We start from the raw sequence: 18,093 nt of genomic DNA on the forward strand, positions 1-18,093 counted from the left end.
GAACCATCCGAGCATTTGTAACTCATCAATCATTGGTGATTTTATTCTCCTTGCAAGGAAGAAAAAAGCCTCTAATTACGCCAAGGATAAGGATAATTTTATTTTCTATACCGCCCCTCTCCCGAAGGACTCGGGGCGGTGTACAGCCAGGTAAAAACACAATACACACACAACACAAGGAGGCGTTGGGCTCCTTAAAACGTTACGAAGATAGTCTAGATCCGTGATGGCGAACCTGTGGCACGCGTGGCCACAGGTGGCACACAGAGCCCGCCCCTATCCAGCTCCACTGCACATGCGTGCATGCCTCCCGCCAGCCAGCTGGTGTTTGGGTCTCTGTTGTGCATGCACGGGGAGAACGGGGCCTTCCCCAATCTCCACAGGCCCCCCCCCCTCCCCAACGCGTCCCTACTCCATTTCTGCTGCCCGGACCAATCTGGAAGCTAAAACGGGGTGTCGGGGAGTCATGCAAGGGCCCCCCCCCGTGTCCCATTTTGGGCCTGGAAAGCCTCCTGCACCGACCTGGAAGCCAAAATGGGGCAGGGCACATGCGCGGGGGGGGGCAGACACACGTGTGTGGGGGCGGGGTGCATGTGTGGGGGGTGCTCGCATTGCATTTTGGGGGTTCGGGCACACGCATGTGCATTTGTGCGATTTGGCCATTCGGCACTAAAAGGGTTACCCATCCCTGGTCTAGATCAACAGTTATCAATGATGGTAACTTCTAAGTTATGTGGGAATTCTGGGAGTCGAAGTCCAAGCCATTCGAAGTAGCTACGATTGAGAAATACCCATCTAGCATAAAATAGAATTTAAACAAAGCTTTGAAATGAGGTTTGAGGCAGTTGAAACAAAGACACCTGATAGCCCAAGGTTTCTCAACCTGGGCAACTTTAAGATGTGTGGACTTCAACTCCCAGAATTCCCCAGACAACTTTGCTGGCTGGGGAATTCTGGGAGTTGAAGTCCACACATCTGAAAGTTGCCAAGGTTGAGAAACACTGTGATAGCCCATCAAAGCCCAAACATTTGAGCTGGTAAGAACGAAGGGAGTGAGGTTTCCCAGATCTGTACTCATTTTTCTATTTTTCCCTTCGTGTTCTCATTTTTCCCATCTGTTCGAGCCACACACACCCCCATCCAGCAGTCAAGACAGTGGATGCTTCACGCTTAATTATTTGGAGGCTGGAGAAGACCACCAAGCTGATTTTCAGAACTACAGGGAGTTTCTTTTAACGACGGTTCACTTAATAATAATCCAAAGTTACAACAGCACTGGGAAATAAAATGACTTGTGACCGGTTTTTTCACACTTACGACCATTCGGCATTCCCCCCTCCCCGGTTCAAATGCTTGGCCCATGGCTCGGAAGTCACGTGATCCCCTTTTGCGTCCTTCTCACTTAACAACTGCAGTGTTTCGCTTAACAACGGTGGCCAGAAAGATGATAAAAAGCAGGGCAAAAATTCACCGAATCATTGTCTCGCTTAGCCACAGAAAAGTTTACCCCGTTGTTGCAACCCGACCCACAATTGAAATCACGATGGCGATGAAGAAACATGTGGGAAAACCGGTTCAGGAATTATTTCTTTGCACATAATTCCTTCTGTCGGAGCAGCCGCTTATCCCAATGCAAGTAATAAGCCATTCTTTCTTTTTTTAAAAAACAAAAAACAAATGCCACAAGGCCCATATCAAAGGAAGATGGAGAAATAAGAAAGAAAGAAAGAAAAAAAAACAGAGGGAAGGGGGGGGGAAATGAAAATTGCACCACCCTTTTCTGGGATCCGTGGTCGATTTTTCTTTCCTTGAAAGGACGATAAAGGGAGCGCTATCCACCTGAATCTCAGCCAGGAGATAGATTAAAAGGTTGTTTGCTGTTGATGGTTTGTGCACCCTTTCGCCTGGCATTTCTTCAAGTAGTACAAGATGGCTGAGTTTTGCACAACAACCTGCCTTTCCACTCTCACTCACCCCCACCCAAATGAGGATTAGGTGATTTGTGGATCAGCGTATAGTGTGATGCATGATCTTGGGGCAACCTCAACCATAACCAAGCAGAAACGTTGCAATTAAAGGGGAGAAGTAATTATAATCTAGACAGCTCCCCCAACCCTCTACCCCACCCACCCCTCTCCCCCAAAGCTGATGAATTGCATGGAAATTCTTCCAGCCACCCAAGAGGCAATCCAGACGTTTGGGGACACCCCCAACGCCCATCATCTCCCCAACCCCCTTGGCCAAAGGCCAACTATTGCATTTCCTCTGCTTTTGAATATTTGCATTGGAAAGTGGGGATTGGGGTGGGGGGGCGGGTTCCCTTTGCTGTCCCTGGCTGGGGATTAGAGGAGGGGTGATTGATGCACCTTTGCACGTAGGGGGCATCTTTCTTCCACCCACCCCCACCCATATAGGAAGATGGGGGGCATGCATTTATTTACCCCCCCCAAAAAAACCCCAGAAAGATGCAAATTGCTTTTCCTCTGCTTTTGAATATTTGCATTGGAAAGTGGGGATTGGCTCCCTTTGCTGTCCCTGGCTGGGGTTTATGGGAGGCGTGATTGATACACCTTTGTACGCTAGGGGGCATCTTTCCTCCACCCCACCCCCCACCCATATAGGAAGATGGGGGGGCATGCATTTCTTCCCCCCCAAAAAAAGATGCAAATTGGATTTCCTCTGCTTTTGAATATTTGCATTGGAAAGTAGGGATTGGGGTTAGGGGTGGGGGGCCGGGCTCCCTTTGATGCACCTTTGCACGCTAGGGGGCATCTTTCCTCCAACACCCCCCCATATGGGAAGATAGGGGGGCATGCATTTCTTTCCCCCCCCCACCCCCCCCACCCCCAGAAAGATGCAATGGAGAGGCTTGCAAAAAGAGGAGGGGGTCCCTACCGGCTGCCTCCAGTCTGATGAGCCCCCGATGCTAACTCCGCGGCCGCCGCCTGCCGAAGGAATGACACGGAGCCGCTTGCAAGCCGCCGCCTCCCGCCCGCCCCTCTTCCCGCCCCATAGCCCTGCTAGCCAAAGGCGGAGCCTGCAACACGCGGCCAGCAGTGCAAAGAAGGAAAAAAAAAAAAAAGGGAGCGCCTCGGGAGAGAGGCACACCGGGAAATGTAGTCCCCCCGCGGGGCGTTCCTGCTTGGCAGGAGAAGCCAGGAGAACTACAACTCCCGAGAGAGGACGCGGGAGACGCGTATTTTTTTTTTCTTTCCCCGGGGCTTGCTCTGGCGCGAGGCATCTCGGGAGATGGAGTCCCAGAGTTCCCCAATGGGCATTCGCGCAGGGAGAGAGGGGGAAAAAAAAAAAAGCAGCCTGAAAGGAAATAATAAAGAGTCGGTGCGGGGTTGTTTTTTTTTGGGGGGGGGGAGGGGGAAGGCCTTTTTTAAAGGATGCTTTTTCCCCCCCAATGTGAAGGAGGGTTGGGGGGGGGGGGAGTGAGGAGGTAGAGAGGTGGGGGGGAGGGGTAAGCAGGCCCCCTCCCAGCATTCGATTCATTGGATAATCGTTTTGTCTGAAGGGGTTTATAGAGTTTCCTGCTTGAGCAGGGGGTTGGACTAGATGACCTCCAGGGTCCCTTCCAGCTCTTGTTATTCTGTTCTGTTCTATTCTATTCTCTTCTCTATTCTATTTTCTTCTATTTTCTATTCTATTCTACTCTTCTCTACCTTATTTTCTCTTCTCTCTTCTATTTTCTATTCTATTCTAATTCTCTTCTCTATTCTATTTTCTTCTATTTTCTATTCTATTCTACTCTTCTCTACCTTATTTTCTCTTCTCTCTTCTATTTTCTATTCTATTCTAATTCTCTTCTCTATTCTATTTTCTTCTATTTTCTATTCTATTCTACTCTTCTCTACCTTATTTTCTCTCTTCTATTTTCTATTCTATTCTAATTCTCTTCTCTATTCTATTTTCTTCTATTTTCTATTCTATTCTACTCTACTTTACCCTATTTTCTTTTCTCTTCTCTCTCTTCTCTTCTCTTCTCTCTTCTCTCTTCTCTCTTTTTCTATTCTCTTCTACTCTACTCTACTCTACCCTATTTTCTTTTCTCTTCTCTTCTTTTCTCTTCTCTTCTAATCAATTCTATTCTATTCCCAGCCATGTGGCCTTGGATGATAGGTTTTGTAGTGAGACACTTCTGCAGGATGCCAAATAGAGTAGAGTAGAGTAGAGTAGAGTAGAGTAGAGCAGAGCAGAATAGAATAGAATAGAATAGAATAGAATAGAATAGAATAGAATCTGGAAGGGACCTCAGAGGTCTTCTAGTCCAACCCCTTGCTCAAGCAGGAGAACCTATACCATTTCAGACAAGTGTCTGTCCAGTCTCTTCTTAAAAACCTCCAGTGATGGAGACTTCTGGTGGCAAGCAGTTCCATTGGTTAATTGTCCTCTCTATTAGGAAGTTTCTCCTTAATTCCAGGTGGCTTCTCTCTTTGATTAGTTTCCAACTATTGCTTCTTGTCCTCCCCTCTGGTGCTTTGGAGATCGGAGCAAAGAGAAATGCAAGCAGGGGAAATTAACCTTAATTAATTGCATGACATAATTTATGTAAATTACATTATTAAAAATAACATAAATTAAGACCCAGCTCTCTGGGCAAAGCTGTAATACGACCACAGTGAAGCCCAAAATTCCTGTGGCTAAGCGAGACACTTGTTAAGTGAGTTTTTCCCTTTTTTTAGGACTTTTTTTATTTTTTTGGCCACGATTGTTAAGTGAATCACTGCAGTTGTTAGGGTAGTAACACGGTCGTTAAATGAATCTGATTTTTCCTGGCAGAAAGTCGTAAGAGTGGGATCACGTGACCCCAGGATGCTGCAACTGTCGTAAATACAAGTCAGTTGCCAACGGTACGGATTTTGATCCCCGTGTCCAATGGAGATGCTGCAACGGACGTTAAGTATGAAAAATGGTTATAAGTCACTTTTTTCCACTGCCGTTGCAACTTTGAGCGGTCACTAAACAATTGGTGATACGGAACGCTGTTCCCTTCCCACAAAAGGTGGTCCCTGTTTTTCTACTTGCATTTTTTACCTGCTTTCGAACTGCTAGGTTGGCAGAAGCTGGGACAAGTCACGGGAGCTCACCCTATTACGCGGCACTAGGGATTCGAACCACTGAACTGCCGTCCTTTCAATCGACAAGCTCAACGTCTTAGCCACTGAGCCACCACATCCCTATAAATCCCTTATATTTGCACTGAAATTTCTTTTGCAAATGGAGCTTTGATGGTCATCACAGATGCAAAGCCGAAATCCAGGAAAGGAACCATATGCAAACGGGATTTTTTTTTTCCCTACCCGTAGCAAGCAAAAGATTTCTGTTTCGGAAGCTGTATGTAAAATTTTGAAGCTGACTATCCTTTTCCTGCTTCTTGCATTTCATAATGCTTTATAAGGAACAGGTTTGGCATGTTTCAAAGGCGCCCAGTCTCTTTAAAAAATATATATTATTTTTTTTAGACTCTGCCACAGAGTTCTGGGTGAAAAAAGCAACCCAGTTTTCTCCAAACTTTCCCTAAGGCATTCAGAAATGCAATGCATTCCTCTGGCTACTTGAAGAGAATTTCAATAGCCATTTTCTGGCTGGGTTTTTATCATCGCCCCTTGGTAGAAATAGAAATAGAATTCTTTATTGGCCAAGTGTGATTGGACGCACAAGGAATTTGTCTTAGGTGTATGTGCTCTCAGGGGACATAAGGAGAAATGCAAACATAGCTCGCTTTTCAGTTTATGCAGGGGTGAAATAGAAAATAGAACATGGTACAGAAAATGGAATTTAGTCTAGCAGAGATATATATTTTTTTCCTTCCGTTCAATTGTTTCCTGGACAAATCCCTGCAGTTTTGTTGGCAGCGTTTTTCAGAAGTGGTTTGCCATTTTCTCCTTCCTAGGGCTGGAGAGAATATGGCTGGCCCTTGGTCACCCAACTGTAGGAAGTGAGCACCCGCCCCTCTCCTAGGAAAATGAGATATTTTAGGAAATATTAAAAAGGGCAGAATATTTCCCCTAAAAGGGAGGCAGAAATTCAGACACCCCCCCCAACTTTGTCAATTAAGGCTTGGGCCAGTCTATTTTACATAACAAAGATCTACCTCCTTCAGGCAGAGCCATAATAGGAATTGCCCAAAGCCCCTTTCATTACATCATCACCCAGCAAGAGTCAACCAAGCTTGGGACACAGACAACTTACAAAGTTACCCCTGCTTGGCCCCATGGGAGTCTGACAACCAATCAGAAGACAAGCTTAAATTCAAAAGCCCAACAGAAGGCATAAAACCCAGGCAGTCTCAGCATCTCTTCCCTGTTCTTTTCTTCACCCAAGATCTTCAAGGCATGTGATCCTGTCCACCATTAAAAGCATCTTTCCAAGCAACTTCCATGAATCCAGTGTCTTTCTCCCCACTTGGAACTGAACCCCAGATGGACATTTCTTCCAACCCAACTGTCTTTGTATCCAAGGTGGGATTAGAACTCATGGCCTCCTGATTTCTAGACTGGAGCCTTCACCACCACGCCAAACTGACTTGCTACGTCAAGGTTAACAAGTATGTCCTCAACTGAATTGCGCCCAGAATTTCATAGTCATAATGTCAAAGACTGGACATCATTTTCCATCCTTTTCCACAACGGCCGTTAAGCAAATGCTGTGGTCGTTAAGCAAAGCCATTTGCAGAAAGCCACAAAAAACCCTATCATTGATTGCAGTCGTGACTGCAGAACACCACGACTGCTAATAAAGCTGACCCATCGGACCTGTGGCCGTGTATACCTGTTCTGTGGCTGTCACAACTTTGAACGGTTATTGAACGATTGGTTGTTAAGCGAGGACTAGCTGTACAGGGGAAAAAAATCTCTCATCTGTTAGCGGGAGCAAAAGCTGGGGTTTTCTGCCTCTTTGCTGCCCTCTGGTGGGCATGTGGTTTGGAGCGCGCCTTTTTTTTTTTTTTTTTTTTTTTTGCTGCTGAGAATTGTGTCATTTATTTTAAGATTAAGGTTCCCCATACGTGCTAGTCGTTCCCGAATCTAGGGGGCAGTGCTTATCTCCTTTTCAAAGCCGAAGAGCCAGCGCTGTCCGAAGATGTCTCCATGGTCATGTGGCCGGCATGACTCAACGCCAAAGATGCATGGAACGCTGTTACCTTCCCACCAAAGGGGGTCCCTATTTTTCTACTTGCATTTTTTTTTTATGTGCTTTCGAACTGCTAGGTTGGCAGAAGCTGGGACAAGTCATGGGAGCTCACCCCATTATGCGGCACTCGGGATTCGAACCGAATCGACCTTTCGATCGACAAGCTCAGCGTCTTAGCCACTGAGCCACCACGTCCCTGTCATTTATTTTAAAGCAGGGGTCAAAAATGCAGGCAAGGACTGACATGGGAATCCTAAAACACCAGTGTTGACTTAATTATAGTGTGTGTGGGAAGCAATATTTTGCAGGTCCGTAAGAGACACGCAGAGTGGTTCGATTTGCAGAAAATATCCAGTAATTGTTTGGGCAATTCATTTAAAGGCCTTCAACCTTTAAATGCTGTGTCTTGCAAGCACAGGACACCGCACTAAGGAGTCTTGAGATGGGCCCTCCAAGGCCAACATTGGGGGGAGGATGGGAGTTGTGATCCCACATGACAAGGATCACGTCAGCGGCCTGCCAGATGTGGCAACACGAGCGAATCTAAACGATGCTCGATTGGACTGTACAGGTAGTCCTCGAGTTATGACCACAACTGAGTCCAAAATGTATGTTGCTAAGTGAAACGTATTTGTTAAGTGAGTTTTGCCCCGTTTTCATGCCGTGGTTGTTAAGCGAATCATTGCATTTAAGTTAGTCACACTCTTGTTAAGCGAATCTGGCTTCCTTATTGACTTTGCTTGTCTGAAGGTCGTAAAAAGAGGATCACGTGATCCCGAGGACTCTGCAACCATCATAAATATGAACCCGTTGCCAAGCATCCGAATTTTGATCAGGCCACCGTGGGGATGCTGCGACGGTCGTAAGTGTGAAAAACGGTCCTAAGGCACTCTTTTCAGTGCCATTGTAACTTTGAAAGTTCACTAAACGAACTGTCGTAAATCAAAGATGACCTATATGGCTCTCATCACTCACAGCCATTATGGGCAGGAGTCATGGGAGTTGTAGTCCCAACCATTTGGAAGGAAAGTTTCATCAACTTCTCGGTATAGGTAACTCGCAATTTATGACCTCAGTTGGCACCGGAACTTCCATCGCTAAGCGAGGCAGTTGCTCTCAATTTTACAACCTGTTCTGCTGCGGACGTTAAGTGAATCAGACAGTTGTTAAGCGAACGCGGCTTCCTCCATTGACTTGGCTTGTTGGAAGTCAGAAATGGTGACCATGTGATCCCAGGATAGCAATAGCAATAGACTTATATACCGCTTCACAGTGCTTTCCAGCCCTCTCTAAGCGGTTTAGAGTCAGCCTCTTGCCCCCCAACAATCTGGGTCCCCATTTTACCGACCTCAGAAGGACGGAAGGCTGAGTCAACCTTCAGCAGGTTGGGATCGAACTCCTGGCAGTGGGCAGAGCTAACCTGCAATACTGCATTCTAACAGGAAGGAAGGAAGGAAGGAAGGAAGGAAGGAAGGAAGGAAGGAAGGAAAGAAAAAAGGAAGGAAGATAGGAATAGCACTTAGACTTATATACTGCTTCACGGTGCTTTTACAGCCCTCTCTAAGCAGTTTACAGAGTCGGCATCTCGCCCTCAACCATCTGGGTCCTCATTTTACTGACCTCGGAAGGACGGAAGGCTGAGTCAAACTTTAGCCAGTTGGGATTGAACTGCTGGTAGTGGGCAGAGCTAGCCTGCAATACTACATTCTAACCGGAAGGAAGGAAGGAAGGAAGGAAGGAAGGAAGGAAGGAAGGAAGGAAGGAAGGAAGGAAAGAAAGAAAGAAAGAAGGAAGGAAAAAAGGAAGGATGATAGGAATAGCACTTAGACTTATATACTGCTTCACAGTGCTTTCCAGCCCTCTCTAAGCAGTTTACAGAGTCAGCCTCTCACCGTCAACCATCTGGCTCCTCATTTTACCGACCTCAGGAGGATGGAAGGCTGAGTCAACCTTGAGCCTGGTGAGATTCGAACCGCCAAATCGCAGACAGCCGGCAGCAAGATGCTGCAACCATCATCAATACATGCGGGTGACTAAGCCCCTGAATTTTGATATCACCTGAGCATGGGGGTGCTGCAATGTTTGTAATGCAAAGACCAAAAATGAAGTCACTTTTTTTTCAGTAAACGAAAGATTTACCGAAAGTCAAGGATATGATGTATGAAAAACATACAATCATGTTTGGCTGATTTAAAACTAAGTTTACATTTTCTGATACAGAATTTTTCATACTTTTTTTTTTTAAAAAAGTCTGCTGATGAGTTCCGGGACAACATTACAAAGACGACAACACACACATCATATAAAAATGGTTTGCCACACTCTGCTTTCAAGAAACTTTTCTACTTTGGAAGATGAGGTGATTAAAAAAAAGTATGGACTGTGCAGAAATGAATCGATTGACTTTAAGGATTAAAGATAGGGAAGAGACAGAGTATTATAGAATATGGAACTGCTTCTATTATTGGTGGAAAAGAGAGATAAAAGATAAAAGCTTTATGATTATATATTTAAAAATTTGATAGGCAGAATTTTGTTTTAGTAAGGAGATATTAAAATGGTTTGTATAAAGATCAAGATACAAGAAAGTTCCTTTTTTGGAAGAAGGACCAAAGATAACACCGAGATGTCACAGGGAGAGGGCGACAGATGTAGTAAATGTTTGTTTGTTTTTATAAAAAATAATAAAAAGTTATATACAAAAAAGAAAAGAAAAGAAACTTTTCTACTTCTATGTCCAGCCTACAGAAAGACTTTTCCAAGGTCAACCAGAGTTGAATAGGTATGGAGATTGTTTTTTTTTTTACAGTATTCTTATTATTTATTTACTATATGGGCTATATTTATACGTCCGCCCATCTGACCTCAGCAAAGTCTGGAATGGCCGCTAACGCAATAAAAACATCAATGCAATAACAGGATGTAATTTAAAAAAACAACACATTTAAAATTCAGAAGAAGAAGAATGGCAGTTGACAATAAGACTAGCCAAGAACAAACTCAAAACCAATGACATTATAATATTACTATTATTATTATTAAAGAGGCATGTCTATTGTTTCTTTTAAAACAATAATGGTTGCCATGACTCGCCATCCAGTTAAAAGGGAAGTGCCGTGATTTACAATTAAAATATAACTCATCCCTTAAAAGTCATCTTTAAAATGGCATTAAAATAGCATCAATCTTTTTTTTAAAAAAAAAAACATTGACATCATTTCCTAAACTCTTGGGCACCTAAAAAGTCACGTTAATAATAACAGTAAAAGAGTTGGAAGGGAACTTAGAGGTCATCTAGTCCAACCCCCTGCTCACACACGAGACCTATAGGAGGGATTAAAACCGCCAACCTTTGTGATTGACAAAGCTCAGCATTTTAGCCACTGAGCCACCTAGCTGGTCAATTCTCTCTAACAACAACAAAGCTATGTTGGTCATGTTTAGAAATTCTGTATTTATTTAAATTAAATCACCTTGGGTGGCGATCTATCTATCTATCTATCTATCTATCTATCTATCTATCTATCTATCTACCTTTCTACCTACCTACCCACCCACCCACCTACCTACCTACCTACCTCTCATCTATCTATCTATCTATCTATCTATCTATCTACCTACCTCATCTCTATCATCTATCTACCTACCTACCTACCTCATCCATCTATCTATCTATCTATCTATCTATCTATCTATCTATCTATCTATCTATCATCTATCTATCTACCTACCTACCTCATTTCTATCATCTATCTACCTACCTACCTATCTCATCTATCTATCTATCTACCTACCTCATCTCTATCATCTATCTACCTACCTACCTACCTACCTCATCTATCTATCTATCTATCTATCTATCTATCTATCTATCTATCTATCTTCTATCTATCTCTCTATATTCTATATCTATTTATCTGTCTATCTATCATCTGTCTGTTTATTTATCTATTTATTTACCTACCTACTTACCTACCTACCTATCTACCTACCTACCTACCTACCTATCTCATCTATCTATTTATCTACCTACCTACCTATCTATCTCATCTATCTCATCTATCTATCTACCTACCTATCTATCATCTACCTACCTACCTACCTACCTATCTCATCTATCTATCTATCTACCTACCTACCTCATCTATCTATCTATCTATCTATCTATCTATCTACCTACCTATCTCATCTATCTATCTATCTACCTACCTCATCTCTATCATCTATCTACCTACCTACCTATCTCATCTATCTATCTATCTTCTATCTATCTATCTCTATATTCTATATCTATTTATCTGTCTATCTATCATCTGTCTGTCTGTCTATTTATCTATTTACTTACCTACCTACCTACCTATCTCATCTATCTATCTATCTATCTATCTATCTATCTATCTATCTATCTATCTATCTATCTATCTATCTACCTACCTACCTACCTACCTACCTATCTCATCTATCTATCATCTATCTATCTACCTACCTCATCTCTATCATCTACCTACCTACCTACCTACTTACCTACCTATCTCATCTCTCTCTCTCTCTCTTTCCACCCAAGCTGATTTAATTTAAATAAATACGGAAGTAATAGATAGATAGGTAGATAGATAGGTAGATATAGGAGTGTCTTCCCGTTTAAAAAAAAAAGGGAGGAAGGAATTTTGACAGCCCCTCAAAGACACGCCTCCCTCCCCGCCCTCTTCTCTCACTGCGCCTGCGCTCGAAAGCGCCCCAGCCCGACACGCCCCTTCGCGGCACGTTTGCTCACCGCCCTCTTCTGGCGCCTGCGCACTGCGGCCTCGTCGCCTCAGGTTGGCCAGTCGGTGCTCGTCCGTTGAGCGGAGCGGTCGTTTGGAGGAGAGCCTTCGTCGACAGTTTTTTTTTTATATATATATATATATTCTATCTATATTCCCCCCGCACCCGTCGTAGGCGAAGATGGCTGATCCGGCCGCCCAGTCCCCGTTTATTTCTTCTTCGGCCGGGGGTGGCTCCTCCGAGGCGGGAGGACGAGACCTGAAGGGGGCAGGTTCCCCCCAATCTTGCGCTGGTAAGGACGGAGCGGGGGGGGGAGTGGGCGCTGGAAGGAACGGCGGAGGCGGCTGCGCGGGAGGGGAGGGGGGAGTGCGCGTTGACGGGAAGAGCCCTAAGGTCGCCTTGTCCAAAGCGCGAGACCGCAAAGGAAAAAAAAAAAAAACGGGGGAGAAAAATGGGACTCCTTTGCATTTAATTGCAAAATGTTAATTGTTATTAAGGGGGGGTCTCTGCCTGATTTGCCCCATAAATGTGCACCCTTTGCATTATTTTATTTTTATCAGGTTTTTTTTTTTTTTTGGCTTTCTCCCACCCACCCAAAAAAAAAAATAATAATTAAGGTTAACTGGGATGCAAGGGTATAGTGCACCCTTGCGTTTCATGCCAAAAATAAATAAGTAAAAATAAAGGACAGGGGCTGTGGGTTTGCCAATAAATGTGCCCATTTGCATTATTTTATTTTTATTGAGAGGATTTTATTTGCTTTCTCACCCTCAAAAAAATTAAGGTTAGTTGGGATGCAAGAGTATGGTGCACCTTTGCATTTAATGCAAAAATTAAAATAAAGGACAGGGGCTGTGGGTTTGCCAATAAATGTGCCCATTTGCATTATTTTATTTTTATCGAGAGACAGTATTTTTTTTTGCTTTCTCACCCTCAAAAAAATTAAGCTTAGCTGGGATGCAGGGTATAGGGCACCTTTGCATTTAATGCAAAAATAAATAAAGAAAAAGGGTTGTGGATTTGCCAATAAATGTGCCCATTTGCATTATTTTATTTTTATTGAGAGGATTTTATTTGCTTTCTACCCACCCACCCACCCCCCAAAAATTAAGGTTAGCTGGGATGCAGTGTATAGTGCACCTTTTCATTTAATGCAAAAATAAATAAATAAAAATAAAGGACAGGGTCTATGGATTTGCCAGGAAATGCACCATGGCGTTCTTTTAACCGAGATCAGATCTTTCCCTCTTTAAAAACAAGGTAGATAAGGGTGAGGTGGGGGAAAAAAGGGGGCTTCAGAGCACCCCCTTTCCCCTCCTAGCAGAATGCAGGATCAATTAAAATAACCTCTTTTTTTTTTATGTTTATTGATCTAGGAAATGTCTCTCTCTCTCCCTGCCCATATATATAATCCACACCCAATTTAAGGGGTGACACTAAAAAGCTTGGGAAGATGAACCCTACTCCAGTGGCGAGGGGGAGGTGCTGGGTTCAGTTCCCGCCCGCCCTTGGCTCCATTATGTGCACCCTGCCCTGGAGGATAAAGTCACTGGTTGTTGAGGTGATGGCTGATTACAGCTGTTTTCTTCAACCTGGCGCCCTCCCCATCCCTGGGGAGGGGGGGTGTCTGCCACTCCCCTCCGCGGGAAGCAGGGAAGATCCTTTGGTCATACCCACATGAGATTCAAGCGGCAATTGGATGCAGACCAAAGCCTGCCTGCCTCCCCCCCCCACCACTCTTTCTCTTTTTGCTTTGCAATGCAGTTTGCAAGCATGGAAAGCATCTCAACCAGGTGGAAGGCATCATTTCCCCCTCCCCGAAAAAAAAGGGAATTTAAAAATTAGCCTCTTCCCTGATAGCTCGGGGGACAGCTCTTTTATGGAAAGGAAAGGTCACTGTGGTTTGTTTTTTTAAAAAACAAGAATTGAATCCGTAATACAGATTCTGGGCTTTGAAATCTTTCCTTAAATTGACTCTTGTCCATCCGTCCGTCTGTCCCCCCTCCAAAATGGAAGATTGTGGGGGAAAACAATAACCACACGGCAAGAAGAAAAGGTAGCGGTTGATGGGATTGGAGGGGGGAGACCGCTCAAAATTAAGCATGTTTTTTTGGCTTGCAACCATCATAATAGGGACATTCATTCAAAATCAAGATAATTTATTTAACACAACCAGAGTTTTCAGCGCAACGGCCCCTCCTTGCAGATTGCCCAGTCTTGACATGTTAAATATTCTTTTCTTTTTTTTTTAATTGAGATTCCTCAGATATTCTTTTGTAGGCAAGATTGGGCAGCCCTCTTTGTGAGAAATATTTCTTTATCCTTTTGAGAGCTGCCACGAAAGTCCAAACCTACCAAAAGGTGTACTGGGTGCAATTAGGAGACCCCCCTCCCCAAGGATTTTTCCCCCCTGGAAAGGTGGTGGTGTGGGGATCATGGAGGGGTCTGAGACCTAGAGAAGAGGCCTCCGATGGAGCTCAGGGAGAGAAGGGCGTGGCAGTTCCCAGGGCTTGGGAGAAAATGGGGATTTAGCCTTCAGCTGCCTTGCCATCCTGTCCGTTGGAAAAGCCAGAACGTTAGAAAGGGGGGAGCAAAAGCCCCTAAGTGCCAAAGCAGAGGATAATTGAAGGTTGGAGGAGCTGGGATAATGGGGGTGGGGGTGAGGGGCAATGCCAACAGTCCCAGGGGCAGGCAGCCATGGGTGTGGCAAGTTCAGCCTCGTGGAAAATTCTTAGGTAATGTTACCGAGCAGGGAAATGAAGCAATACTCGGTTGGGGTAGCTCAAGGGACAGCATTGCAGGTTACCGACAAGACGAGGTCTGGCGAATGGTGCCTTAACGCCTTACAAACCCTCGGTTCTTCCGTGGGGTGTGTTTCCCCCCCGCTCCCAGCTGCAAAACCCCTTCTCCCAAGTCCTCCATTCCAGGTGTCTCCCAGCCTTCCCTAACCTAACACTGCAGGGGAAGCTCTGGAGACATGCCTTTCTCTGCTACCAAGGCGAGGAGGGGGATTCGCACCCAGATGGGAGAACGAACGTGGGTGGATTGGAAGTAAATCCCAGGGTTTTTTTTATTCGAGAACGTGGATTTTTGAACCACCTCAGTATGGTCTCCCACGCTGATACTGGGGTGGGGGATGGGGGAGTACCAGATGGTTCGGAGGGTGGGGAACGAAAAATCTCCCCTTGCAATTTGAGGGAGATGCCCCCAGCTCTGTTTTGGATCCGTCGAGGTCCCCAAGGGGCCGGGGGGGGGGGCACTTAGCTGGCTTTGAAGCATCGCCTGCCGCCCTTCCCTCCCTCCCTTTCGCCCAAAGATCCAGGATTTTGGAGGGCGTCCTGAATAATTCCCACGCCATGCAGGTGACCCAGTGGGGGGGGGGGAGAAAAGGGCAATTGGTTTTCACCCCCCCCCCCACCCCCAGGCAAACAATTTTCTCTCTGTGTCTGGGTGGTTTTCGTCATGTACCACGAAAGAAAGTCATCTATTGTCATTTAAATCTTCCTCCAAAAAGAAAAAAAAATATTGTCTTCCCTGCTGCTTTTTTTTTTTTTTTTTTTTTTTTGGGTGGAGGGGCAGGAATACATTAATGCTTCTGGGAAAGCCCCTCCCCCCCCCTCCCGTTGGCTTTTGGAGACTGCCGAAGAGATGCAGACAAAGCCCCTTTTTTATCTGAAGTAAGCGGGGGGAGGTCCCTTTTCTCCCTCCCCTCAAAAACCCCCGCCCCGTCCCCTCCATCGTCTGGAAGGGTTGGGTTAACGGGTGGTTTTTCTTCTCCAGGATCTATCTGGGAAGCGAGCCGCCTCTCTTCTTCAGTCCAAAAAAAAAATCTGCAGTGCAGATGTCTCTTCGGGCGCGAGAAAAGCACGGGGCAGGTGACGCTACTTTAAAGGGGACGGAGTCTGCCTTGGCGGCAAAAGGCCATTTTGGGGGGAGGCTGACCCTGCTGGCTTCTTGGTTTTGGAATTCCTGAGCAGGATTTCAGAAAAAGCCTCTCGGTATAATCTAGCACGGCGGCTGATTTGTTCCACTTGGGGAGGGGGTGGGTGGGGGAATGCTGCCTTTCTTGGGGTCAGGGGGCTTGTAATGTATCTCCCACCTGTCACTGCTTTCTGGTATTCCAGCTATGGATGAGGCTGGTTTGGGAGCAAGCTGGCTTCTGCGTGGTTTCTCTACGAAGCAATAGAGTTTAAGATCAAGATAAAAGGGCCCGCTAAATGATAGAATAATAGGAAGGAAGGAAGGAAGGAAGGAAGGAAGGAAGGACAGAGTTGGAAGGGACTCTTGGAGGTCTTCTAGTCCAGCCCCCTGCTCAAGCTCAAACCCCCTATATAACATTTCAGACGAATGGTTCTCTGATCTTTTCTTTAAAACCTCCAGGGTTTTACGCGGACCTGCTGACCAGAAATCGGTTTGCTAAAAGGGCTCCATGCTAGACAGAGAAAGGTTGCCCTTTTGCGCCACCTGGGTCTCCCTTCTGTAGCTTCATCCTCTTTGCCCTGATGAGCAAACCAGGTTACTCATCCCTGGACCTTCTTCCACTCGTACATCCAAGTCCAGCTGCTCCTTCAATGTTGGCTCCCCCCCTTTCTCTACCCACCTATCTATTGCATGAATCCCCATCTTCAGGTGCCCACTACCCGTCTTTCCCCGAAAATAAGACCGACTCTTCTATTAATTTTTTGCTCCAAAAGACACATTAAGGCTTATTTTCTGGTTAGGTCTTATTTTTGGGGGGGGGAAATACGGTACTAAATGCATTCATCTGGCTGACAATCTTAACAGGCTTATTTTGGGGGGAAGGGCTTTTATTACAAGCATCCTAAAAAATCATGCTAGGACTTATTTTCTAGTTGGGTCTTATTTTTGGGGAAACGGGGTACAAAAATCCAGTCTTTTTTTTGGTGAGGCTTAAACTTCCGAGTCATTTCATTTAAAGCAGCGATCTTTGCATTCTCAAAGGAGCCTCGTAGCACTGCCGGTTTCATGGTTTTTGAATCTTTATTTATTGTGGTTTTTCTGCTGTTCGGAAGTGGGGGCAGGGGCTGCAATGTTAAGTGCAGTTATAGAACATAACATCTCAGTAAAGTAGCATTCTGAAGATCTCAAAATTGCTAATGTGCTTTTCAGAAGGACCCAGGGGGTAGAAAAAAATAAAATCTTTATATCTGACCCCCAAAGGGGTAATGATGTTGGTACCAGGCAGGTGTGTGCGTCCACAAATGAAAGGCCATCACAAAAGAGATTTTTGAAACCCATTACACTTTAGGCACCCCAAGAGCTAAGGCCCTGGTTGGTAACCGGCAGAAGGCATGCCCTTGCAACAAGATGATTTAAATATGAAATACAATATTCATGAAATTTTGCATTTTATTATATGCATTGCATCACCATCGCTTTTGGGTTCACTGGCGTTTCTCGAATAAGAAGCTCCCGTCGTTCACTTGTGACGCCTTTGTGCTTTGGTATGCAAAATGCAACGGGCTGGGTTTACGCCCACGGGTCACGTTTTAACGCTCAGTGTGATGCACAGAACCAGGTGTGCCCTCGTTGCTAAGACAAACACAGGTTGTGTTGTTTTTTTTTTGTTTTTTAATGTCTCGCATTTGCTCCAAGCATACACCCCGAGAAGGGCCGCATCCGTTTGGGTGAGACCGGTCATGTTTGATGAACAGCCGGCCATATGTCTCGACTTCAAACAGTGACATAATTTTTAAGGCTGGTCTTGAAGAGCAGTCAGAGCATCTGCTCGGCAAAAAATACCAGACAAAGCCAGAAATTGGCACGGGGGCAACGAATGGCTCCAGATTGTGCGAAGCGATCGGGTTTCTAGCCCTTTGGGCTGCTAAGTTGAGCGTGAAAGCTTGTATCGGCAGAGATCTGTGAAATTGTAGAAGCAACAAGATATGTGGAGGGCTTGAATGCTTTTGGGGGGGGGGCTCCTTTCCATGACAGGTGGCTTGTTTTGATTTAAACCAGGGTATAACTCCGCCAGAGGGGAAGACTAACTTAAGTTTGTTCTTTTGAATCCAACATTATATCTATAATATTTCTGATATTTCTATAGAAATATATATATAGAAATATATATATATTTCTATATATCGTGTTTCCCCAAAAATATATATACCGTGTTTCCCTGAAAATAAGACCGTTTTATATTTTTGTGAACCCTGAAATAAGCGCTTGGCC

At 45.0% G+C, this 18,093-nt stretch overlaps 2 protein-coding genes across 4 annotated transcripts in view; one reads left to right on the forward strand and one right to left on the reverse strand.

Annotated features, from left to right (window-relative positions):
- ATL3 (atlastin GTPase 3) overlaps positions 1 to 2,972 on the reverse strand; it is a 29,285-nt gene extending 26,313 nt beyond the window's left edge. Inside the window, exon 1 of the mRNA XM_070950686.1 lies at positions 2,896 to 2,972. The gene's annotated coding sequence lies outside the window, so the exon portion shown is untranslated. The remainder of the gene's footprint in view (positions 1 to 2,895) is intronic.
- An 8,989-nt stretch (positions 2,973 to 11,961) lies between these two features.
- The window catches only part of RTN3 (reticulon 3), a 51,332-nt gene continuing 45,200 nt past the window's right edge, over positions 11,962 to 18,093 (forward strand). For all 3 annotated transcript variants that reach the window (XM_070951634.1, XM_070951635.1, XM_070951636.1), the window contains exon 1: positions 11,962 to 12,193. In XM_070951634.1, the coding sequence (XP_070807735.1) occupies positions 12,082 to 12,193 (112 nt within the window). In that variant the 5' untranslated portion in view covers positions 11,962 to 12,081. The remainder of the gene's footprint in view (positions 12,194 to 18,093) is intronic.

The sequence above is a fragment of the Pituophis catenifer genome, unplaced genomic scaffold (genome assembly GCF_029215685.1).
Source record: "Pituophis catenifer annectens isolate HBS135680 unplaced genomic scaffold, rPitCat1.0.hap2 SCAF_10, whole genome shotgun sequence".
Lineage (NCBI taxonomy): Eukaryota > Metazoa > Chordata > Lepidosauria > Squamata > Colubridae > Pituophis > Pituophis catenifer.